The sequence below is a fragment of the Camelus dromedarius genome, chromosome 5, assembly GCF_036321535.1.
Source record: "Camelus dromedarius isolate mCamDro1 chromosome 5, mCamDro1.pat, whole genome shotgun sequence".
Taxonomy (NCBI): domain Eukaryota; kingdom Metazoa; phylum Chordata; class Mammalia; order Artiodactyla; family Camelidae; genus Camelus; species Camelus dromedarius.
Window position 1 is genome coordinate 86669304 of NC_087440.1, and position 27132 is coordinate 86696435.

Genomic DNA, 27132 nt, shown 5'->3' on the forward strand with positions numbered 1-27132 from the left:
CAGTATTCTCTAGCCAGTGCCAAAAACACAAAATGTGCAGTTTGATTGTTAAGGGGGAACAGGGTAGGAAATGCTGAGATTCTGATATGTATGTGCCACTCTGACTTCAGACAGGACTCTGCCTTCTACCTCGTCATTTTGTGTGTGACGTAGCTGAGCTGTGGACAGACTGTGGGACTTAATCCGCAGCCCACCTGTGAGCAGTAGCGTAGGGTCAGAACCGAGGTCTTCTGACTCCACCAACCATCCGCATACAATATGTGTCAGTAAAAGCATTACCTGAACTTTGTGGTTATCTGAAAGCTGATTCTCAAAGAGTAAAAGGATAACAGTAAAAGACACATAAGTTGGCATAATGGAAATAATCAATAGAATCTCTTTTCCTAAACTACCAATCTGCTATAAAACTCTTTGGAAGCCATCCCCTTACTGTAACTAGCTCATTTACCAGTTATCAATAGTCTAAATAATAAGAATGAAACAAAAGTGAGTTATATTTTATAGTAGCATGACCGGTTGAATAAAAGTACTTAACCGCTTAACTGCATGTCAATAGGGACAAACTGGAAATGAGGCATCTAGTGAATTCTAGAATATTTCACAGGTCTTTTAAAAGAATACTTGTGTGTTCCATCAAGTTTTGTTCTGATCTTGCATGAATCTTTTTATATTTAAAGTGACAGTACTTGTTGAGAATTTTAAAAAAGAATTTGCTGTGTGTGAGCAAGCTGTTCCCAAACTGAGTTTGCCAAGTTTTAAACTGTTATTTTATCAAAACAAAGAAGTTTCAATGAGACATACCTGTAAGAAGGAAAGGGCATGGAAGTTGGGAAACAAACAAACAAAAAATGGAATCAGAACTCTCGCACTTGTAGAAGTGTGCATTTTAGCGTTGCCAAAAAAAAAAAAAATCACTTTTGGAGACCACTTCAGAAAATGCTTTCATGTATCTTATTTAATCCTGACAGCTGTTAGGTCGGTTGTTTCACCCTTGTTTTACAGTCAATTTAATAGCTATGGGAAGGTTAAAAGATTGGTCCCAGTCTCCCACAAATGGCTGCAGAGCTGGAACGCAAAGCCAAGTCTCCCAGTTGCCTGAGTGCCCAGAATCTCCAGGCTGTCTGGAGCTCCCATGCCACTTCCATTTTTTGAGATAATCAGTATTTAAAAAAAAAAAAAAAAAAAAGTACAAAATGGCTCCACGTGTTAAATATTCACATTTAACCAGTTAATGTTTAAAGCACAAAAACATTTCAGTAGAATCAAACTATTCTTCTAAGATAACAGGATGTATACACAGTCCACCATGACCTTTGTGGTTCTGTGATATGAAAAATTATCACTTGATCTTAGCCAAAAGGCCGAGAAGCGATGTGATAAGAAAAATTTAATGTCATATTTTAATTTGTCGGTGTATGTCAACAACTGCATGTCTAACCTGATTTGGAAAGAGCAGAAGTCTAAATTCTATCCCTTTGTGAATGTGGGTGAATTCCCAGGACAAATGGCCTCTAGCGGCGCCTAGCTCAACCCGAGATGTCGTTCCGGAACTAAGCCGGTTGAGCCCAATGGACCAAGCAGCAACTGGCTGCACACGCGAGTCCACACACGTTGTAGTTCGGGCGTCCCGGACCCTAAACCCAGGGGAACAGGGGGCCCCGGGAGCACGCGCGACGAGGCGGAAACAAGCACTCGGGCGGGGCGCCCTAGGCAGGAAAATTCCTGGGAGCGCGGGAAACCGGAGGCCCCGCCCCCAATCCGGGAACGCCCCGCCCATCGCCCGAGGCCCCGCCCCGAGGGCCACCCCGTCCCAGCGGTCCTGGGGCCCATGCCCCACCTCCTAGGCAACCAAACGGACGCTTTCTCCTTAGCAACCAGAGCGGCTCTCACCATGGCTGAAGAGGAAGTTGCTGCCCCGACGGAGAAAGTTATACGGATCCAGAGGGTGTTTATAAACCTGCTGGACTCATACAGCAGCGGAAACATCGGGAAGGTGAGCCGCGATGGGTCAGAGCAGAACCCCAGCCCCCAGCTCCCAGTCCCCAGCTCCCGGGCCCGCGAAACCCCACGGGGCGCTCTCAGGGGGTCCCCTGAGGGAGGGTTTTTGTCCTTGACACGGCCAATGCCCCCTGCTCCCCAGTCTGCCCCCAGGCTAGACAAGCAAGCGCCCTGCCTGGAAGCCCAGCTATTTGGAAATCGCTGGTCCAGCCCCCGTTGCTCCCCTGTTAATGCGAGGAAACTGGGGCTCAAAAGGAGAAAAGAGCTTGCCCAAGATCACATAGCGAGTTAGGGGCAGGACCTAGACTTAGAGCCCGGGTCTCCGACCTCCTAACCAGGTTCTCTTTCCACTCATCCACCGCGTCTGAAGCAGGTTAACTGACAAATAGGAAGTCTAGTGGTTATATCACCCACGAAGTATTTTTCATTCATCATCCTTTCAACATACGGTTTTAGTGTCTATTATTTGCCGGGTACTGTTTGGGGCCCTGAGTCCCATTTAGCTTCCTCACCCTTCCCAGTCTTTAGACCTGCCAAGAAAATGAAGATACTCAAAAAGACGACCCTAGGGCCCTTCATCTTAAAGTATTCAGTAGCCAAAAGAAATCCCTAATTTTATCATTTCCCTGAGTAGGACTCATTGACCTTATTCCTACCCTCTGGAGCTACACAGAAGTCTAACCTCACCTTGGATAGACTTCTGTGAGGCTACTGATCACACTTTCAGACAACACAAGCTGCCTAAAATAAGATGGGGCTACAGTGCATATCATCTGTATAGTCTCCCTAGGGCTGCAGTAACAAATTACCACAAACTGGGTAGCTTAAAACAACAAAATTTATTCTCTCCAGTTCTAGAGGCCAAAAGTTCGAAATCAAGGTGTCAGTAGGGTTGGTTCCTACTGGAGGCTCTAGAGGAGAGTCTGTTACAGCCCTCTCTCCTAGCTTCTGGTGGGCAATTCTAGGCATCCTTTGGCTAGGCTCATCACTCCACTCCAGTCTCTGCCTCTGTCTTCACATGGTGTTCTCCCCTAAGCATCTCTGTGTCCAAATTTCCCACTTCTTATGACCCCAGTCACTGGATTACAGCCTACTCTAATCCACTGTGATTTCATTTTAACCTGATTACATCTGCAAAGACCCTACTTCCAAATACAGTCACACATGCCCACTATTCAACCCACTACACCATCTACAGTTGATTGGTCAAAAAATATATATAATTTATATGTACAAATAGTATATTGTAAATGTAGCATATCATTACATATGCTAAACAATATATGTGATAGTATATATATATATCATATGTGATAGTATATATATCATTTCATATATATCTATATGTAAATAGTATATAATTATATATTATATATACCTACTAGAAGGGGTGAAAAACACATGCTATATCTTCCACATTACCAGGAAAGTGGAGAAAGAAGGGACAAGGACACAAACAAAACTAAATGCAATAACAAAGCATTAAAAAGCCAGGAGTGGTATGAACTTATTTGTGTCTTTCAAAAAGATAGATACAAATATAGAGAAGATAGATCACTAGATAGGTAGGTAGGTAGGTAGGTAGGTAGGTAGGTAGGTAGATAGATAGATAGGTAGGTAAACAGACAGACAGACTAATCTAAATACACAAACCGTCTCCAAGGATCCACAAGACACTTAACTGTTATCTCTGGAGTTTGGGATTCACTCATTCATGCCCTCCTACTAAAAGGCAGGCACAGTAAATAAGACCAAAAAAATGTTGCTGCAGTTGAGGACCCTGCCTTTCTGGAAGGAGACAGCCAACAAATAATTTTTAGAATAAGCAAGATACTTCAATATGTGGCAAGTATTCCAAAGGAAAGAGAATAGCAGATGTTGACTGGTGGTAGAGAGCGGTTGCTTTAAATAGAGTTGCATGGAAGGGGTCTTTTGAAAGGTGACATTTAATCCTACGTACACAGGAAGAGGAACCGGCCGGAGGAACTAGTTCCCAGAAGGCACGGCAGGGGAAAAGGTTCTGAGGTGGGAGTCAGGTTGCAGAGGACAGAGCGGTCAGGATGCAGTGAACCAGGGGCTCCAGGGCCGCCAGCAGGCATCATGCCCAGGACCCAAAAGACAAAAATGTTTAAATTTATTTTAAAATCAGAAGAAGGCAAATTAAATTTTAAAGTCAAAGATTGTGTGTTGTTATTGAAATACAGTCATACAATTTTTAATATATTTTATGAAAGGGCCCATGAACAGGTAACTGACAAATAAGTTCAGTGGTTAAATCACGACCCAGAAACATGGTTCCCCGCAGCAACTAAACAGTGCCTGACACCTGGTCAGCACTCCACCGGTATTTATTAGGTAAGTTTAAAAATCAGAGTCAAGTACAAAGGCCCAGATACTGCAGGGCTTTGGTCAGGAATTTGGTTTAGGTTCTAAATCCAGTGAAAGCCATTGGATGACTTAAAAAGGGAGAGGACATGATTGAGATTAGGAGGGAGGGAGGAAAGAGAATTTAACTTTTTACTTGACCTCCTTTCGATCTCTGATTATTTTTTACAACATAATATTTTTACAATAAAACTTTTTCATTTGTAGAGGTTTTTTTCAAAAGCGTATCAGAGAATTTTCCAGTTATCCCTTAACTAACCAGGACCTTACTTTCTGAAAATCCAAGTAATTGCTGTTATCTGCACTAAGCAAAGGGGAGTAGGAATATAAAGCATCTAAAAAACATGGAAACCATGTATGTTATCCTCAGGCTTATGGCACAGTTGGGCAATGCCACCCCACCCCCTTCTCCCCGAGGTCCCTGGGAAGGAGTAGTAAGTGACCTCTGCAGCTTTGGGTATTATATCAGAAGTTCCAACCTTACCTCTCTCTACCCAAGCAAATTATTTACTGCTACTTATTACTCGATTGTGAAATGGGATCATAAAATTGAATGTGTTTGAGAGACAAATGAAAATATATATGGCATACTTGGGAAAAATATATTACAATAAGAGGTTGAACCTGACACCTTGCCTACTAACTTGGACTGTTTTTCATCAAAAAAATGAGGATAGGACTTTTTGTTTGATTGGTTTTATGTTTTTACTCCCAAGGTGTGATATCATCACGATTATTTACCTAAGTTGAATCTCTAAATTATATATTTAATATATAAATTAAAATTATTATTTATTTCTATGTATATATACATACACTTGATATATATGAAACTTTGTCACTGCATAAGCCACTCACAAAGATAGCTTTTGTAAAAGAAGAAAAGAAACTTTGTCAACCTCATTCTATTTCATTATTGGCTATTGAATGTTGAAATATGTCTAATCCAAATGGAGATGTGCTGTAAGTGTAAAATGCACGTCAAATTTCAAACACTATGGGGAAAAAAGAATATAAAATATCTCAATAATGTCTACATTGATGACATGTTAAATTGATAATATTTTGAATAGATTAGGTTAAAGAAAAGCATTATCTAAATTAACTTCACCTGTTTCTTTTCACTTTTGTTGATGTGGCTCCCAGTAAATTTAAGTCACATGAGTGGATCACGTTACGTTTCTACATTTCTGCTGGACAAAACAAACTGAGGTGGGAAGCCCCATAAAAAAGACTGGCAGGACCCCCCAGGCAGGGCCACTACTCTCCTGCCAGCACCATCCAGTTCCCTGGTCCAGCGGCTTTATCTCATTCTTTGCCTCTGAAACCGCTTACTTCTAGGAAAGTGGAACTTACCCCTAAAATTCTATTGGTTCCCTGAGCTCACTCCTGATTGATCCATTTGTAGTACTTCATTTGCATGGAGATCACTCCTGATTGGTTATTTCTCTCCCTCCTGATTGGTCCATTTCTACAAAGCTTGTTCAGAATTAGTCAACTTTTGTTATACCTTATTTGCATATAATGTTGCAAAGTGTGAACTGGCCGCCTATAAAAGCCTGTGTAAACCTACAGACGGGGTCCACAGCTTGGGTGTTAACTCCTCTGGGCCCGCTGGCGTAGTAAACCTGAGTTCTCCAACTCTCCGAGTGCTGTTTGGTCTCTCGCGAGGATCCAGGTTGCTGTCACCACTGAGCTGTAACATGGAGCTATAACACTGAGTTGTAACACATTTTTCCGCAACATAACGTCACGTACAAGATAGCCCAGCTCTGCCTAGTGCGAGGGCAGGATGATACCCTTAATGAGTTCTTTAAGCTGAGACTGAGTGCCTTGCCTACAAAATGAGAAATGCTAACAGTACCCACTTCACTGGGCTGTCGTGGGAATTAAACCCACTTCGAGGAGACACCAGTGTACAAAACACTAGCTCTGCTGAGCGGCGCCGCTAGCAAGCTTTCAGTAAAGGTCAGTTTATAGAATCATCATTCATTGAGTGTCCTTCCTCTAAGTTGTGCTTAGTATTTGGGAAATTTCTGTTGTCTTGCAGTTTCTTTCCAACTGTGTCGTCGGGGCTTCACTGGAAGAAATTACCGAAGAGGAGGAAGAGGAAGAGGAAAATAAATCGGCGATGCCGGAAGCCTCCTCCACCAAACTGAAGGAAGGCACGTTTCAGATCGTGGGCACGCTTTCCACGCCTGAAACCCCCCAGCCCGACTTTGCAGTGGAGACGTACCGTGTAAGTCCAGGGGTGCTGCTAAGAGGAGACCAAGGCAAGAGCCACCTTTGGCTGCGATGTCCTTACAATGTGTTCATGAGTCTTTGCTTCTCACCTCGTCTCTTCTGCCAATCGCGACGGGGTGGGGAAGGGAACGGTGGGGGTCGTGCGCCTGTGATGGAGATTAACCACCATGGCCTCCACTTTAAAGGCTTGCCTGCAGCAAAGAACCTAAATGATTTACTCTTAGAAAGTATAGATCTCATTTGGACTTTCAGACTCACAAAATTCTCTACCCTGTGTTTCAAACATGTTCTGCCCCGCTTTACACCGACATGACTCTGGACCACGGCCGGCGGCGTCAGTGAAAGAGAAATGTCCTTTGATTTACCACTCGGGAATGACATACCATTATTATATTGCTGTCTTATTGAGAAACAGTGCTTCCTTCACAAGACACATTCTACACAATCTTCATCCTGAGACATTTAAATACTGCCAAGAGGGGCGGCTGTCCCAGTCTAACACCTCCCATCACCATAACTGCTACTCTCCAGACCCTAAGAGACAGCTTTGCCCACGCTGTACCCTGCAACAGCCTTTCTCTTCTCTCCCCCAGTCAGCCCTATTCATCCTTCAAGATTTAACTCAGGATGTCATCTCCTCTAGGAAGCCCTCCATGATTCCCTACTCCCAGTTTAGATTCTGACCTGCCTAGATCCTAACACTTTCCCCACTCTATTGTTAATATCTGTCTATTGTGGGTCACATTGATTGTAGACAGTAGAGACTGCACCCCACTTTTTCTCATGCCTATGCGAGACTGGCAGCAGTGGCCCTCAATCAGCATTCGTGGATGAGGGCTTCAGCCCCCTCCCACCATCTCTGGGAGCTTTCTTCACCACTTACCCCCTTTCACCCTCTTCTGGGTCTTCGCTCGACACTGGCTTTTCTCTTTCCACCTATTCGTATGCTCAAATCTTTCCCAATGAAAAAAAAGCAAACAAAAAACCACAGCACCACACAGCGCGCGCACACACACACACACACACACTTAATTCCCCCCCCCCCCCCCCCCCGCCTCTTTCTCTGCCCCCGGGCGCCTGCCACCGCTAAACTTGAGAGAGGGCTCAGCCACATTTGCAGGCTTCACTCCTGCACTCTCCAGTCCCCACCCCTTCACAGGCAGTGCCCAGGCCATTATCACCAGTGAGCTCCTAATTCCCCAGGGCCTGGCTTACCCAGCCCCCTGCTTCCCAGGAGAAACTCTCCTTCCTGCATCTGCAGCCGTAGCATGACCTCTCACTTCCCTTATGCATCCAAGCACTCCTTCCTGGGCTCTTTCACTAACTCCTTTTCTTCTTTCCATCCTTTAAATGAAGTTTCCCCCTCGGCTTCCCCCTCTCTCCCAATAGGCATCCTTTTTTTTTTTACTTCTTTTTTTAAATTGAGTATAGTTAATTTACAATGTTGTGTTCGTTTCAGGTACAGCAAAGTGACTCCGTTATACATATACATATACATATATATATATATATATATATTCTTTTTCAGATTCTTTTTCATTATAGGTTATTATAAGATAATGAATACAGTTTCCTGTTAGGCATCCTTCTTAAATAGTATCCAGCCCTATAGCTTCAGCTCCCATACAGGCCAGTGCCTTTCAGATCCCTCCCCAGCCCTGTGGACTGACCGGCAAATCCAACTGCTTCCTAGCCCTCTCCCCCAGATTTCCTGCATCATTTCTACATCAGCATACCCCAAATTAACTTTATTACACTCAGCCCTTTGTATTCCTAATTTTTATTAAGGGCCTTGCTGTCTGTATCAGTTTGGGCTGTTTTGAGCTGCAAGTAATAGAAAAAAAAAAGGCAATGCAAATCAGGTTAATTCATCAGCTTATGTGGCTGGTGATCTCAAGGAAGAACCTGCTTCAGGCCTGGCATGATCCAGGGATCCAGGGGCTGCAGTCCCTTTTCCTGCCCTTTCCTGGGTTCCATCTTCCTCTGAGGATTACTTCATCCTCAGGCTGGCAGCAAGACTGCAACAGTCCAGGCATTTGTACACATACACAGCCACAACCTGATGAAGAGAAAGGCTGTTACAGAGAAAGGAGGATGAGTGTTCCAGCAGCACCCCACAAGTATCTCCTTGAATCTCACTGCCTTGAAATGAGTCACTTGTCCATTCCTGAACCAGTCACTCACCCTGAGATCAGTAAGGCCCATCCCTTGAACTAGAGGATGAGTTAACCTCCCATGGGCTAAGTGCGGTTCTGCTGGGAAAGAGGAAGACGAAATAGACATTTCTCGACAACTAAGGGTGTCCTTTATAGCATTCACCATGCACTTGTCCCCATCAGAGCTGAAACCCTGGTATTGCTGTGGGCTCTTGACTCCCGACTGTGAACTGGAAAACAAAACAAAACACATAATTTAAGAGCTGTGAGTTCCATCTTATTAGGGGCTTACTGAGGATTACAGCCTGGGAGACAGCCTCTCGGAGCGCTCTGAGGAACTGCTCCAAAGAGGCAGAGGGGCAGGTAAGTATATATGTGATTTTTGGTTAAGGGGGTACACAAAACCAAGCACACGTCCCAGTAAAAGGTCACTGCTATTCACAAGGAACAGATGTCTCCATTAATGATCTTACTGCTTTTCTAGGTATGAGAAGATGCAAGAAATCAGGTTCCTAAAAATTTCTCCTAAAATAGCTGTGTGAAGTCCTGTTCTGCCAGTTTTCCCCAGAGTACAGAGTGCCTCATTCCTGATCCCCACCCTGAGTTCCTTTCAGGGAGTGTCAGAGGTGGGCTGTTGCAGTGGCTAATGACCTAATCCTTGCAGAGCTGGATGGTGAGTGACATTCTTTAGTGGGCACTGTCACCTCCTGTGTCCTCTCAGTCATGGAATCCTCAACCGGTCTCTTTACTAGCTTGCTAAAGAATGCCTCCTTTCCATTCTCCTAGCTATTCGCTTTGGTTCAGATCTACATCACTGATCATTATTTATACCTGAATTTGATTCAGTGAATGTGTATCGAGCACTTTAAAGAGCCACGGATGCACCCATTGCTTACAGCCTAGGGGGGACTCTGTGATGTAAACTAGCGGCTCCATCCATGATGACAGAGGTGGGCACACAGAGCATCCAGAACTGCCTGGAAAGGACAATTGTGAGTTCTCAGTCTCACCTACAGAGCCAGGCAAATGCAGCTTCAAACTCTTCTCTACCACACAGATCAAGGCCCCCTAAGGTCCTCTGGAAAACAGGCTGGTCCAGGTTGTAAAAGGTGCTTCTGCCTGGCTCAGCAAATGGCCTGCTATTCCCCGAACTTCCCAGGCTCTGCTGAGTGACCTTGTACTCACCCTTCCAGCCCAACTCAAATATCAACTCCTATAAGCCAGAATCATATATTTCTCCTGGCTCATCAAACCTCAGAGTTACCTCCATGATAGCCCTTTCCACATTGGGAGCTGCTGTGTAAGCTGTGCAGGTTGTGCACTGCACAAGGATGCCCAGCTATGGGCATGACTAGGGACTGAAAAGTGATGTGTTCTGCTGGCTACAGTGTGCCCCAGAGTGGGTGCCTTACAATTTTCCCACCCAGAGCAGGTTACCTTTTTCTAATTTGTGCAGTCTTCATACATGCTTAGTTGTGTCTTTGTACATGTTAGACCATAGTTATTTGCTAAAAGTTCCCAATGACACACACACACACCCCACTCACACACACACACACCTCTGTAGAATCAGTAATCATGTAGTAGTCATTTTTGTCTCTCTCTCGTTGGGGTCAAAATCAGGGCCCACAAATATTTGTTGGATAAACAAAGGAATGCATGAACATGATCACTGAGTATGCGGTCAGGATGACCATTCTCTTGAAAACGCGCCTATTTCTTTCTAAATCAATCCAACTATGATTAACAAGTGTGCATATTTTCCTCTGGACACCGTGCTCACATGGTTTCACAGGCCAGAATCAGAGAGGCTTCATCTTCTGTCTCTTGAAAGAGACCTGGAATGCCCTGCATAGGAACAAGCATCTTTGATTTCTCCCCATCCCCCAGTGTTCCTCCTTTCTCTTCGTGTCATTGCTGAGTCTAGGTGAGTCCTGGCTGTACCAGGGGAGTGACTTCCTCTCACATCGTCATGTTGCTGACAAGGTGACAATCAACGTCTGCATCAGCATTTTCAGAGGGTCTTCCCTCTCGTATGAATAGCCCAGAAAATAAATCCAATTGATAATATGGGTTGAATTGTGTCCAAGACATGTTGAAGTCCTAACCTCCAGTACCTCAGAACGAAAGCTTATTTGAACATAGGATCTTTTTTTTTTTTTGAGGTATTGTTGATTTACTATATGGTGTTTGTTTTTGGTGTACAGCAAAGTGATTCAATTATACATATATATACATATTCTTTTTCATATTCTTTTCTATTGTGGTTTATTACAGGATATTGAGTATAGTATAGTAAGACCTTGTTGTTTATCTATTTTATATATAGTAGTTTGTACATGCTAATCCCAAACTCCTAGTTTACCCCTGCCTCTCGCCCTTCTCTCTTTGGTAACCACAAATTTGTTTTCTATGTCTGCAAGTGTATTTTTGTTTTGTAAATAAGTTCACTTGTGTCCTATTTCAGATTCCACACATAAGTGATATCATATGATATTTGTCTCTCTCTGACTTACTTCACCTAGTGTGATCATCTCTAAGTCCATCCATGTTGCTGCAAATGGTATTATTTCATTCTTATGAATGGCTGAGTCATATTTGAACATAGGGTCTTCACAGAGGAAATCAAGTTCAAAGGAATTCATTTGGGTGGACTCCTAATCCAATAAGCCTGAGGTCCTTATAAAAAGGGAAAATTTGAACACAGACACAGGTACAGGGAGCAGGTCATGTGATGATGAAGGCAGGGATCTGGGTGATGCTTCTACAAGCCAGGAAATGCCAGAGGTGGTCAGTGAACCACCAGAAGCTGGGAAAGAGCCATTGAGCGGAAGCTCCCTGACAGCATTCAGAAGGAACTAGCCCTGCCCACACCTGGATCGTGGGCTTTTAACCTCCAGAACCGTGAGACACACTTTTCTGCTGTTTAAGTCACTTGGTTTTTGGAACTTAGTTACAGCATCCCTAGGACATGAAAACAGCTGGACACAAAAGGACTTAAAGAACAGACTGGATACACTGGCGGTCTGTGCAGTTGAATTTAACAAGGATATGTTAACCTCTAAAGAAAGTCATCTCCCTTTTTGGTTCACCAACAAAGTTGTGTGGTAAGAGACCAAGTTTGATCTGAAAGGTTCTGCTTTAATGCAACTGGTCAAGGATCTGTGGGGGAATATCTGATCCTTGAGGCAGCAGGAATAACAACTCATGCAAATCCTGGTCATTTTACAGTTGTCTTTAATAGCCACCCACGGTATGGCACTGCCGGAAAATGTGCTGGCATCCACGCAGCAAGGAATAGCTAGTTAAAGACAATGATCACCAAAGATACTTTCATCTAATGGAAGAACTTGATGTTTTTAACCATCAAGAGTTTCTGCATTTAAAAATATTCCCAGCTGTCAATTGTGATAAGTTACCTTACATCCCAAACAAGAACAGATTAATCCATCTTGAGGCTCCTGAAATAATCCACATTCATCACTCATCAGCACTTCTGAGTGATTCATGGTATATAATTGCTCAAATAAACTGGCATAGAGATTGAGTTAGTTTTAAATGCCTCACACAGTTTCCTCCTGTGTGTTCTAATTCTTCCCTTCTGAATCGGGGTTTAAACAGCCCGCAGAAATAGTGCCTAAGATTATTATGCAATTTTTTCATCATCTGCTCCCAGCCATTTTCATAAACTTCTTTGTTACTTGAAAACTACACACAGAAGAGAGCCAAAGTTTCATTTTAAATAGATATCCCTCCGCAAATGTTTCTTGTGGGACCTTCAGTGCAGTACATCTAATTTGGAAATTGTCATTCCTGTCTAAATAGTAAAGTTACTTCATTAGCCCCTTGCAACAAATGACTGTCAGCTTTCTTTTCAGGCCATCTCTCGAGAGGACCTTCTCATGCACCTGCTGGAGTGCGACGTTATCATCTATAACATTACCGAGAACCCGCAGCAAGTGGAGGAAGCCATCTGGGCAGTCTCCGGTCAGTGAGATGCACCCTGTGATCTCCAGAGATGTGACTTTGGTGCCGTTTACTGTACCTGAAAGTCATCTAAGGCACACTAGGCAAATTAGGGCTGTAGAAGAGCTGATCCGAGACGTACCTAAGAACGCAAAGTGAAATCAGACCCGTGGATATGCCTGTGGATCACGTTAAGAGAGAAATCAAGGCATATTAAAATCTTTAAGAGTTTATGTGAGCAAAAATCGAGTTGTATTGGGCAGCACCAAACCAGAAGCAGTCAGGCACTCCGCCAGCAGGAGCCAAGGGCAAGACACTTATAGAGGGAAGCCGGAAGCAAAGCAGTTCTTTGATTGGCTATAGCTTAAGCGTTTACTTTCTTTGGAAGAGCCTAGTTGGCTGTTTGTGACTAGCTGTTCTTAGGTTTTGGTTTGCTTATCTAAGCTGCTAAGGTATTAGAACCACCTTAGTCTCACAGCCTCCTTGTGTAATTAATTTAGCAATAGACACTTCCAAAGAATAGAATTTTTTATTGAAGGGTAGTTGATGTACAATATTACATAAGTTACAGGTGTACAATATAGTGACTCACAGATTTTAAAGGTTATACTCCATTTATAGCTATTATAAAACACTGGCTATATTCCCTGTGCTGTACAATATATCCTGGTAACCCATTTTATACCTAACAGTTGGCACCTTTTAATCCTCTACCCCTATATTGCCCCTTCCCCCTTCCCTCTCCCCACTGATAACCACTAGTTTGTTCTCTGTATTGTGAGTCTGTCTCCTTTTTGCTATATTCACTAGTTTGTTGTATTTTTTAGATTCCACATATAAATGATATCCTACAGGATTTGTCCTTCTCTGTCTGACCTATTTCACTTAGCAAAATACCCTCCAAGTCCATCCATGTTGTTGAAAATGGCAAGATTTCACTCTTTTTTATGGCTGAGTAGTAGTCCACATCTTCTTTATCCGTTCATCTGTTGACAGACACTTAGGTTACTTCCATATCTTAGCAATTGTAAATAATGCTGCTGTGAACATTGAAGTGCATGGATCTTTTCAAAGTAGTGTTTTTGTTTTTTCAGACGTATACCCAGGAGTGGAATTGCTGGGTCATATGAAGTTCTTTTTTTAGTTTTTTGAGCAAACTCCATACTGTTTTCCACAGTGGCTGCACCAATATGCACACCACAGTGTATGAGTATTCCCTTTTCTCCACATCTTCACCAGCATTGGTTATTTGTGTTCTTTTTGATGATAGGCATTCTGACAGGTATGAAGTGGTATCTCACTGTGGTTTTGATTTTCATTTCCCTGGTGATTAGCGATGCTGAGCATCTTTTCATGTGCCTGTTGGCCATCAGCATTTCCTCTTTTGATAAACATCTATTCAGTTCTTCTGCCCAGTGTTTTAGTTGCTTTATGTGTGTGTGTGTGTGTGTGATGCTGAATTGTATGAGCTCTTTATACATGTTGGATATTAACCCTTTATCTGTCATATCACCTGCAAATATTTTCTCCCATTCAGTAGGTTATCTTTTTGTTTTATCAATGATTATCTTTGCTATGCAAACTTTTAAGTTTAATTAGGTCCCATTTGTTTATTTTTGCTTTTGGAGACAGATCCAAAAAAAATATTGTATGATTTATGTCAAAGAATGTTCTGCCTATGTTTTCCTCTAGGAGTTTTATTGTTTCCAATTTTACATTTAGGTCTTTAACCCATTTTGAGTTTATTTTTGTATAAGATGTTAAAGAATGTTCTAATTTCATTCTTTTACATGTAGCTGTCCAGTTTTCCCAGCATCACTTATTAAAAAGACTGTCTTTTCTTTGTTGTATATTCTTACCTCCTTTGCTGTAGACTAATTGACCACAGGCACATAGATGGATTCACTATTCTATTCCATTGATCTATGTGTCCAAAGAATAGAATATTTTTACTCATTAAAAGAAATGAAGCATGGACTTTCAAAATTCAAGCTTTATCATTCTACAGGCACTGCTTAAAAATGTGGGGTTGAATATACCGGGAAAATACAAAGACAAATAAGAAAAAGGTTATACCCTCAAGGCTCTTCTAGGTCCACAAGAGAGCTGAGGGACACGGGAGAAACTTTCATGCAGGACAGAGAATGGCATGTTCCCATGAAAGGCATCACCAGAGGGATGTGATTTCAGGAGGACAAGAATTATTTCTAACTGTGATGATTTGTTTCAATTCAGCAAATGTTCCCTGACAGCTAGGGTCAGGAAGGGGTTGCAGAGAATGCTTTCATTTTTAAAATGCTTTTAAAAAAAGGTAATGAACTCTAAGGTACAAGATGATGTTTAGCAGTTTGGTTGTGATTCATCTCCTTACTAAGACAGGAGCAAAGTAGAGCTAATCAGCTTATTTGAATCATCATTCCAGACTAGGAGGACAGCCAAAAAGACACAGAGCACCTCACTTTTCAGTATTTTTTTTACACTTCAATATCTTTGTTGTCAGCAAATTAGTTCAGAGGTCAGCAAACCTTTTCTGTAAAAAGCCAGAAAGTAAAAATTTTTGGCTTTTCAAGCCAACTGCTCTGCCTTTGTAGCAAGGACACAGCTATAGACAATATGTAAATAAATGGGCTGCGTTCCAATAAAACTTTATTTACAAAGACAGGCAGTACATTGCCAACCCTCAAAGAGGGTCAATAGCAGAGTTATAATTTGGCTTACATTCAGAGAAATGGAATGAGGCCTCGGGAACGTCTGTACCATATTCAGAGAGATAATGAAGGAAAAGTACTCTCTGTGGGTGTGTGGGAGTCCTCAGGAGCCTAGACTGTTTGTTTTCTCACTTATAACTTTGGGCCTTAGTTTCGTTCAGTCAGATGCACATCAAAAACGTGAACAACGTGTCATCTTTTGGAACAGAGCTTTTTAAAGCCTACTTTCCACATTTTGTCCCTTTGCAAATATTTACAGATGACACATAATTGCCCTTTCTAAGATAATTGCACCACCTAAAATAATGATCAGACCTAATGTTTACTGAGTTCTCACTTTGTGCCAGTCTTTGGAAGTTGATTTCTTTCTATATACTTGCAGTTTTCTTTAACTTTTTTAAAATGGAAGTATAATTGGTTTACAATGTGTTAATTTCTAGTGTACAGCAAGGTGATTCAGTTATACATATATGTATATATTCCTTTTCACATTCTTTTTCATTATAGGTTATTACAGAGTATTGAATATAGTTCCCTGTGCTGTACAGTAGGATCTTGCTGTTTATGTATTTTCTATATAGTAGTTAATATCTGCAAATTCCAAACTCCCAATTTATCCTCCAACCCCCTCTTTAACTTTTCATCTTTTTCTGAAATAAGACCTGGACATGTTTTGAAGATTAAAAAGCACAGTAGGATTTAGAATAAAGAGCAGCAATTCCCTGCATTTCTCTTCCATTCCTTCTCATTTAACCCACCTGTTCCTTTTAATTTTTTTCAGGGTGGGGGTAATTAGGTTTGTTTATTTATTTATGTAATGATTTATTTTAATGGCAGTACTGGGGATTGGAGTGAGGATCTCTTGCACTCTGTGCACGCACTCTACCACTGAGCTATACCCTCCCCCACCACCTGTTCCTAATACACAAAAATACCTGCATCAATGTCCCTTGATTATGTTTTTCTTTTTTCAGTGGAGGTGCTGGGGATTGAACCCAGGGCTGCGTGCATGCTGAGCATGCGCTCTGCCACTGAGCTATACCTACCCCCTTGATCATGAATTTTAGACATTGACCACTGACTTCTTGCTAAGGGAGATGAGCTTCAGCCCTTCATAGGACCCCCTGTCCTGCCTCTCCTTCCCCCACACACACTGCTCCTCAGGGGAACGTAATGGGTTCTCAAACTTTGACACTGCATTTCCTTTCATAAGCTTTAAAATCTAGAGTATGTTTTATTGTTTCCTTCTTCATTCTAATAGAGAACTTTAATTAAGAAAATTGTATTATCCATTTTGTGAAAAAGTTTTCAATGTGTTATCTCCTTTTTTGAGATACAAAGTATTTGTGTCTGTAAGAAAGTATAGCCCTTGGTCAGTCATGGGGGTGGGCAGACGTGGAGTGGGTGGGGCTGTAGAGAAGAGTGGGGGGAACTTTGTCATCTTATCTGATTTACTTAGATTTAGGGGCTGTTCTGTTTTTGTTTTTACAACGAATATGTATTAGTTCTTAATAGTGTTTTATTAAAGTATTTTCACAAATTTTAGTATAAAAGAATTCTACTTTGCCTTCCACAGATACTATCAAAGGAAGGCAAAATAGGAGAAAGAAATTAAGTATTGGAGATGCAAGAAAATATTTGCATATATAGACAAAATGTGCTGCTCGCTCACCTGTGAACAAGCAGAGCGTCTTGGACCCATTAGAACGATCGTAAGCAGAAGAGGGTAAGGCAGCGCGAAGACCTCTGCGCGTGCCGAGCATTCACAGAGCAGGCCAGCCCGGAGCGCAGCAGAGCAGCAAGGGTGGAAGAGCAAAACTAAACTGAAGAGGCAGTTTTTGCCAAGAGAATAAATGCAGAAACTAAAGGTAGCATTCGCCTTGGAACTAATGTGCGGACATGGTGTTCTCAGACTTAATCCAGTAATACTTTCTCTCTCAACTTAGGGTTGGAATCCATGAGTTTCTCGGGTTCAGGATATCAGTATTTTATTGTTTTGCTTGTTGTTGAAGACATCAGCTCGTGAGACTAAAACTGGACCATGACAGCTGTGTCACTTAGATCCTCCGACAATTTAATTAGGCCTCACTTTAGATTGTGTTTTCTGGAAAATTATGTCATGAGAAATATTTTAGTGAAATCATGTGCCGCTGCAAAGTATTCAAGGAGGTTCAATGCTTATACGTGGGGAGGGCCCTCCTGGGAAATAACAAACCCAAACCCTTTGGAAACCAAATCCTCACCCGTCCAGTCCACCGCTGTTCTCAATTCCAGTCCCTACCAATGGTTCATAATCAAGCCTGCTGCCTCACCAAAGGCCTCCACGCTCCGGCACCGGCTGCCCTCCCCCAGCCAGGGGGAGTGGGAGGGGTGGGCAGATTATTTCCTTCCACGAAGGCTTAAGCCAGAAGGGACTGCTTTATGTGAAATCCTAAGAGGGCCTTGCCTTCTGATTTAGGGCCAGCAGCCCGCATCCCCAGCCCTGCTGGGGCCTCTGGCTCCATTCTCTACACTGGGCGGCCATGGGGCACAGTGGGGAGACCACAGGCCAGGCAGCCAGGCTTCCTGGATTGGACTCTGCCCCACCACTTCCCTCCAGGATTCTGGGCAAACTGTGCCTCCCTTCCCTGATATGTAAAAGCAGAGATAATAGTAGTGTCTTGCGCCTAATGGTAAGAATCCAATAAAGGCATGAATTGTTCCAGTCCTTGTCAGCTATGGCGATTAGTGACACTAGCCCTCGGATAAAGTGAAAGCAAACCAACAAGACCTAGTGTCTAGCACAGGGAACTATGCTCAGCATCTCGTAATAGCCTATAGCGGAAAAGAATCTAAAAAAGAACAGATACATACAACGTATTTATATGAATCACTTTGCTGTACACCTGAAACTAGCAACATTGGAAATCAACTCTACTTCAATTTAAAAAAAATGTTTTTTTAAGTGAAAGCACACTGCTGAAGGCAAGGAAATAAGAAGGGGCTGAAGTTTTGAGCTGGGTTCAAAAAAGTCAGGCGGCTGCAGGGAGCCGGCCAAGAGCAAAGTTGGGGATGGGGCAGTGAAACCTCAGAGGGGAAGCTCCGTGGTGTTAAGTCGCTCTTTGAAAGAGGAGTCACTTCAGGTCCCACTGGTAATTAAAAGTACACGTGATTCTGAAAACACGTTCTGCATGGATCCAAATAACCGCTCTGCCTTTTGGCCCTCCAGCCCTGAACGAAGAAATCAACCATTTCGAAAAGCGGAAGGTGTTTATTTTGGTGTCCACGGTGATGACCTGGGCGCGGTCCAAGCCCCTGGACCCGGTAAGTATCGCGCCGGCGTTTCTTCTCTGCTGCCTTGCACCCCCGATGCCGTGCAATCTGCACGCGGACAGAGCTTTCCGCAGCTGATGGTGTCGCCTTACGCTCCTGAGCCCTGTCCCGGGATAATACGCACTTGGCAAAGTTCCTGTGCTCCAAGCACATTCGATTCTAAGGGACGCGTTGTTTTACATGGCGCTTAGAAAGAAAATAATAATAATACTGCCTATTCGGCTATGACAATGCTTGCTTATCACTCTTACTTTAAATGTATGGAAGAGCTCTCTTTTCGACTTACTGAAACCTGTATTTTTGTCATCTACATGCTTTTGCACACATTCAAAGGAAAATATAAGCAAAATACAGTGAATGTAGTATTCCCGAAATTTCTTCAGACTAAGTCCAGCTTCTCTGAGTCACACCTGCGTTCTGTCTTTCCTCACAATAACTCAGTGTGAAGCCTGAGTCATGTCATTTATTTCTGCGTCATTTCCTATAAAGCTCGTGGTTATTATTTTGCAAAAAAGAAAAAATACTGAGTCATTCGTCTAGCATTGTTTATTTTCTCCCCTGATACCAGATTTGCATTTGCTGCTCTGCTCCAGTGCCTCTGTGCCTATGAGCCACCTTTTCACCTCAATGCTGAGTCACAGTATAATCTTTCTGTTTTAATTTTTTTTTTTTTTTTTTTTTTTTTTTTTTACTGGAGGTACTGGTGATCGAACCCAAGACTTTGAGCCTGCAAAGCACGCCCTCTACCACTGAGCTATACCCTCCCCTCAGTATAAATCATTTTAAAACTCATGTTAGAATCAGTGGAATACGTTATTTATAACAAGGAAATGTTTAGAGATTTAGCAGACTTATTACCTAAAGGCCATTTATTTATTTATCTCCCCTCTCTGTGGACCGGGAGGTCCTCAAGGGCAGGGTCCAGAGGTTTCATGTCCCTTTTTAATAAACCTCACTCACCTACTCCATTTGGTTGCCATTATCTCAAGGAGCAGGCCAGTTATTTTATTCCTGTTGAAATTCCATCATTCAGAGAGTCTAGAAAAGTGTCTGCTGCAGAACAATCATTGGTCCCTTGACTGATCATTTTGCTGGCCTGATGGGTTGTCCTCACTCCTTCAGTTATAGACTAACTCTTACTGACTTCAGCAAAGTGGGGATTTATTAACTCACATAACTGGTAAGTCCAATAATGGACTTCAGAAACAGCTGGATCTAGAAGCTTAATGTTCTCAGAACTAACCTACTCTCTTTCTCTCTCCCATTCTTTCTTTTTTCCTCTGAATAGGGTTCATTCTCAGATAATCTCTCCCCTCCTTCTGGCTCCCAGGAGCTCCCAAGCTTACATCCCTGGAGCTTCAATTTTCTTTTCCACTTTGGCCATGTCTCATCTCAGCACTGGAATATGCTGTTCATCCAGGTCTCAGGTCATGAGCCTCGCTTTAAGCCAGTCACTATAGCCAGGGGAATGCGGAGCTCTGACTGGCCACACCTGGGATCATTTACCCACTTCCAGAGGCAGGGATGATCAGCCCCCTAGACTAGATGGGCTGAGAGTGGAGAAGAGATTGTTCCCTCAAAGAAAATATGGAAAACATCTCCTGTGTTAGCTCCCTTGTCCTTTTGGCATGCCCTACTGTGGTTCTAATTTGCATTTCCCCAACGGCTCGAGATGGCTTTAAGTTAGGTTTATTAAGTTATAGTTTACACAATTCTATGAGTTCTATGAGTTTTGACAAATGCATACTGTTGTGTAACCACCACAACCATCAAGATGTAGAACTTTCCATCACCCCCTTATGATTTAGGGGAAAATCATAGAATTTACAAGGAAGTGTTTCTTAAACAAGACTCAATAATGCTAAATGATTTTTTTTAATTGACAATATTGGTGATTTGTGTCTCATTTTATATGTCAGTTTTGCTAGAGGTTTATTGATTTTTTTTTTTGAAGAACCAGCTTTTTGTTTCATTGATTCTCTCTGTATTCCTGTTTTCAATTTCATTTATTTTTGCTCTTATTTTTATTATTGCCTTTCATCTGCCTGCTTTGGCTTTATTTTGCTCTTCTTTTTCTAACTTTTTGAAGTAGCAACTTAGATTATTGATTTGAGTTCTCTCCTTTTTTCTAATATAAGAATTTAGTGCTGTAAATTTCCCTCTCGGCAGTGCCTTAGCTGAAGCCCATTAGTGGTGATATGTTATTTTTTAATTTAGTTTAGTTCTATGCATTTTTAAATGTTTTGGAGACTTCCTCTTGGACCCATGGATTGCTCAGTAGTGTGTTGTTTAATTTCTAATAGTTTTATTTTTGTCTTTCTCTTACTGATTTCTTCTTTGCTTCCATTATGGTTGGAAAATATATGCTATTTGATTTTTTTTTTAAAAAAAGATTGATAAATTCAACTGCAGTAAAATGAATGAAGTATTTATGGATGAAATGATATCAAGTCTGAAATTTGCTTCAAAATAATTTAAGGGATGAAGAAGTAGATGGGGATATAAAGGAAACAAGCTTTGCTATGTAGAAACTTGAATCAAATCCCATGAAAACCTCACACAAACCCAAACTGCAAGATGTTCTATTAAATAACTTGCCTATCTTCTTTTAAAAATGACAATGAAAGACAAAAAAGGCTGAAACACTGTTCTAGAAGAAGAAGGCTAAAGAGATATGACAATTCAGTGTAATACATGGTCCTGGACTGGACTCTATCCTGGAGGGAAAAAAATGATATAAAGGATATGATTAAGACAATTGACAGAATTGGAGCTTGCACTGTAGGTTGAATAAAATCAACGTATCAATATTAAATTTCCTGAGCTTTCCTGTACTATGAATTTTCCTGTCCTAAGTTTACATAGGAGAATGTCCTTAGGAAATACACACAAAAATTAAAGAGAAAAGGGTCATATTGGATACGACCTACTCTAAAATGGTTCCAAAAAAATTAATAATATGTATATACAATTGAGGAAATATAATTAAAAGCAAAATGTTCACCCAACTTAGAAAATCTCTCCACAAGGAAGTAGAGAGAGAAAACAGCTTTACTACTGAGCAAGCATCAAACCGGAACGTCATACACATCACGCATGGTCCGCTAAGAGATGGAAAAGTTAGAGGGAAGTCTCACCTTTAAAAAATTTTTTTTTAATTTAAGTACAGTCAGTTACAATGTGTCAATTTCTGGTGTAGAGCACAATGTCCCAGTCATGCTTATACATACATATATTCATTTTCATATTCTTTTTCATTAAAGGTTATTGCAAGATATTGAATATACTTCCCTGTGCTATACAGAAGAAACTTTTTAAAATCTACTTTTATATATAGTGGCTAACATTTGCAAATCTCATACTCCCAAATTTATCCCGTTCCACCCTCTTTTCCCCAATAAGATTGCTTACTATGTCTGTAAGTCTGTTTCTGTTTTGTAGATGAGTTCATAGTGTCCTTTGTTTTCCTTTTTTTTTTGTAGATTCCAGAAATGAGTGATATCATGTGGTGTTTTTCTTACTTTTTCTGGCTTACTTCACCTACAATGATGATCTCTAGGTCCATCCATGTTGCTGCAAATGGCATTATTTTATACTTTTTTATGGCTGAGTAGTATTCCATTGTATAAATATACCACAGCTTCTTTATCTAGTCATCTGTCCATGGACATTTAGGTTGTTTCCATGTCTTGGCTGTTGTATATAGCACTTCTATGGACATTGGGGTGCATGTGTCTTTTCAAATTAGAGTTCCCTCTGGATAGGTACCCAGAGTGGGATTGCTGGATCATATGATAAGTCTATTTTTAGTTTTTTGAGGAATCTCCAAACTATTTTCCATAACGGCTGCACCAAACTACATTCCCACCAACAGTGTAGGAGGGTTCCCTTTTCTCCACACGCTCTCCAGCATTCATTGTTTGTGGACTTTTGAATGATGGCCGTTCTGACTGATGTGAAGTGATACCTCATTGTAGTTTTGATTTGCATTTCTCTGATAATTAGTGATGTTGAGCATTTTTTCATGTGCCTATTGGCCATTTGTATGTCTTCATTGGAGAATTGCTTGCTTAGGTCTTCTGCCCATTTTGGGATTGGGTTTATTGTTTGTTATTAAGTTGTATAAGCTGTTTATGTATTTTGGAAATTAAGCCTGACAAGTTGCATCATTTGCAAATATTTTCTCCCATTCCATAGGTTGTCTTTTTGTTTTGCTTATGGTTTCCTTTGCTGTGCAAAAGCTTGTAAGTTTAATTAGGTCCCATTTGTTTATTTTTGCTCTTATTTCTATTGCCTGGGTAGACTGCTCTAGGAAAACATTGCTAAGATTTATGTCAGAGAATGTTTTGCCTATGTTTTCTTCTAGGAGATTTATTGTATCTTGTCTTATATTTAAGTCTTTAAGCCATTTTGAGGTTTTTTTGTGTATGGTGTGAGGGAGTGTTCTAACTTCACTGATTTACATGCTGCTGTCCAGTTTTCCCAGCACCACTTGCTGAAGAGACTGTCTTCCCCTTTTTATATAGCCGAGCAGATACAATCCATTAGATACATGTTTCCATGAGTTAGTTTATAGTTATTGTTTCTAGTTCTCAAGTAAGAGGACTTAACAGCACCACCTGTCACACATAGTTTGTCCTAGATCCACTGAGTGCTTGGGGTGATCGTGTGTGTTTGTTAATGGGCTTTATCCAGAGGAAAAATAAACCTTTCATATCTTTATGACAGGAAGTAGTTTTGTGACTTAGAGCAAGGTTAGGCTCCACCAAAGGTAAGCTCCTACCATCCTGGAGAAACTGGAAGATAGGGCCACTGTCTCCCTGTTTACATTTCAGAGAGATATCTCCCAGATCCAGAAAGATATTTCTTGGTAGTAAGGCCGGCAGGAGGCTTATTTTAGCTTCTAAAAAGACTCACACACATTTCAAAGAGGCAGAGAAAGAACTTAACAATGGTAAGCTTTCTAAAGTATAACACTCTAAGGAAAAAGAGAGATGTCTCTTCCCTTATGTTCAATAGGGAGGCTTAAGCCTCTTATTTTTACTTTTTATTTGTCCTTAAAATATACATATAAATAGAGAGAGAATGAGAATGTGGCAAAATGTTAAAAATTAGTGAATCTGCGTAAAAGACATTTAGGGGTTCTCGATTATTTTTGCAGCCTTTCTGTAAATTTGAAATTATTTTCATGTAAAAAGTCTGCAAATAAATAAAATGTAGTAGAAGCACCCTGGAGCAGAAGAAAGCCCAAATGGAATTTCTGTTTTCCCTGTGTAATTAACAGTTTCATGAATGCTCGGTTCTGGGATTTTTGTTAAAATCACAGGTGGTCTGTAATTATCAGTTAAGCTCATCTAAATCTTAGGACAGAACTTCCGAGGATCTGGGATGCTCCAAACACACAGGTCAGCACAAACATTGAAGGAGACCATTTGAGTGCAACTGTGTAACGACTTCCTTTAACACCTATGAATACCTTTCCCCAGAGATGCTCACGGCTCCAGATGAAGTCGTGATCGGAATAGAAGTTTCAAGCCTGAAGGTGTAGCTTTCCTTAGAGTCTGGCCGTAGAGATTACTGGCTCCTCTTCTAGGGAGGTGGGGAAGCAAACTGAGCCCAAACTGCTCTTAAGGCAGGCTTGTCCCCAACAAATTAATCGAAGGATGTAGAGCAGAGGAAGATCTTGGCATCAGTTGGAATCAGGGACTTTTGGTTGCAAGTAACAGAATCCAGCTGGAAGAAAGAGGAAGTTGTTAGAATGATATGAACAATGTCTTATAAAAATCCATGGACAGAGATGCTGGTGGGTGTCAGAGATTGGGGAACACAGGAAATCCTCTCTAGAACCTCTCCTCTCTGCTTGTCACCATCATAGGAAATCTCAACAGCCAATGAAACCTGTTTTGAGAAAAGTCGGGGACACTGACAAGATAAGTTGGGAAAAATCATTGTGAACTCATGACTCTAAGAAAGATACATCTTCAACTCTGTCATGAAAAACAGCCCACTCACAGCCCTTCTGGGCATCCCTGGACCACAAATGCGTCTCTAACACTGCTTTCCAGCAAAACTAACTCCAGGACACCGTGGGAGGGACCTGATTTCATGTCTCGAGTCAATAAAATTCTGGGTATGCCTGCAACATATTTTTGATGCTAGAAAGCCAAGATATTTTCAGAGATGTCATGAGCTGTGCAGAGAGGGTAGAGGGAGATCCCCCAGCTGTGAGAAGTTGAGCATCACAAAAATAATGACGTGTATTGGATATTCTCCATCTTTCCATTCACATCCAACCTCCACTCTTCTGCACCCTGCTCTGACCTCCCAGTCTAGATCAGCAAGCATCCTTGCCCTCTGCCTCCCATTGGGTTTGGCCATTGTGGAGTACCAGTGAGAGGGTGGGGGAAATGAGAAGAGTGAGATCAGAGAATTAACCTCCCAACTCCCTTCTGCTGATGCTGCTGGCAGGCTGAACCCATCAACTGCAGTCATTGCACCTGCCGGGAAGCCCTCTCCACCCTGCTCACCTCTAGGTCCCAATTCTCACCTGCTCCCTCTACACTTTGGGACATAGGAGTGGTGCAGAGCGCCCTGTTGCTGGCTCCAGGGCGTGTGTGAGTTCCCTCCACCTGCCCACATCTTTGTAAATAGCCCTATTATTGAACCCTCCTCAAATTACCTACCTTGAGTGTGCTGTTTGTTTCTTGCCAGGATCCTGACTGATACTTCCTGGTTCACTGAAATCAGTTGAGCTTATGAAAAGGCCATGACTTCGTTATGTGACTCAAAAGACAAAAATGAGTCCTAGATTGGCGCAGATGCTGCCAGTTTCCTGTCACATAGCCATCCTCCTGTCTTCCCAGCAGGATCTTCACATGTTCAGGTGTCCACACTGTCTGTGAGACCCGAGGAAGGAGGTCTCCAGTCCCAGCTCCCGGGGAAAATCCCAATTAATCCAGACAAGCCATGGTAGCCCCATTCCCCTTGCCAACAATTGGCTAAGGGTGGGCATGCAACCCAGTTCTGGGATTTGAGGGTGTAACCACCAAACTATCCCCAAACGTAGGCTGTCTTAACCACAGTGGAAGTTTATTTCTTGCTCATATAAAATGTACAGCGGGTGTTCCTGATGAATAAGTCTCCTCCCAACTCTGAATTGAGACCCAGGCTCTTTCCACTGGATGGCTGGGCCACCTTTCAGAATGACCTCGGGGCCACCGAGCACGTCTCCATCAAGCCTGTGGAGAGGGAGAAGCACAAAAGTGATGCACAAGCAGCTTTATGAGCCAGGCCTGGAAGATGTGTGCATCGCTTCTACAAATCCCTCTGACTAAAACCCAGTCATGTGGCCACATCCAAATGCCAGAGAGCCTGGGATGTGTGGTCCAGCTCTGTGCCCAGGAAGTCAGTGGGTCCAGTCAGAGAGGGAAGTGGGCCAGGCAATTGCTGGGAAGGGCTCATCACTGATTAAGAGAGACTTCAAGCAAGATGCAGCCTTTGTCCCTCTGGGGATGTTGTCATGCCTGGATGTGACCTGTGGAACTGATGCTGCCAGTCTTGCTGTGAGCTGGGAGGGGACGGCCACACACTGAGGCAGGTAGAGCTAAGAGGGCACCTGGAGGGCAGAGAAGATGCCCATCACACAGTGCCTGATTGTGGAACGTTATTCATGGGCAATAATGAATCCCCTCAGTGCTTAGGCTATTTTGAATTTGATCCAGCAATCCCACTCCTGGGCGTATATCCAGAAAAGATGAAAACTCTAATTCAAAAAGATACATGCACCCCAATTTTCATAGCAGCACTATTTACAACAGCCAAAACATGGAAGCAACCTAGATGCCCATCGACGGATGAATGGATAAGAAGTTGTGATATATATACACTTATATATACACAATGGAGTATTACTCAGCCATAAAAAGAATGAAATATTGCCATTTGCAGCAACATGGATGGATCTAGAAATGATCATACTAAGTGGAGTAAGCCAGACAGAGAAAGACAAATATCATATGATATCACTTATATGTGGAATCTAAAACAATGACACAAATGAACTTTATTACAAAACAGAAAGACTCACAGATGATAGAAAACAAATGGTTTCCAAAGAGGAAAGAGGGGGAAGGATAAACTGGGAGTTTGGGATGAACAGATACACACCACTATATACAAAACAGATAAACAGCAAAGACCGACTGTACAGCACAGGGAACTATATTCAATATATTATAATAACCTATAAAGAATCTGAAAAAGAAGATATATATATATATATGTGTATAACCAAATCACTTTTTTGTATACCTGAAACATTGTAAATCAGCTACGCTTCAATTTAAAAAATGAGTTTGTTTTTT

General features: G+C 41.9%; 1 protein-coding gene across 1 annotated transcript in view; it reads left to right on the forward strand.

Annotated features, from left to right (window-relative positions):
- The first annotated feature begins 1871 nt into the window (after positions 1-1871).
- Positions 1872-27132, forward strand: part of AK7 (adenylate kinase 7) — a 66697-nt gene continuing 41436 nt past the window's right edge. The window contains exons 1-4 of the mRNA XM_010987627.3: positions 1872-1993; positions 6434-6622; positions 12662-12770; positions 18666-18760. Coding sequence (XP_010985929.3) covers positions 1892-1993; positions 6434-6622; positions 12662-12770; positions 18666-18760 — 495 coding nt within the window. The 5' untranslated portion in view covers positions 1872-1891. The remainder of the gene's footprint in view (positions 1994-6433; positions 6623-12661; positions 12771-18665; positions 18761-27132) is intronic.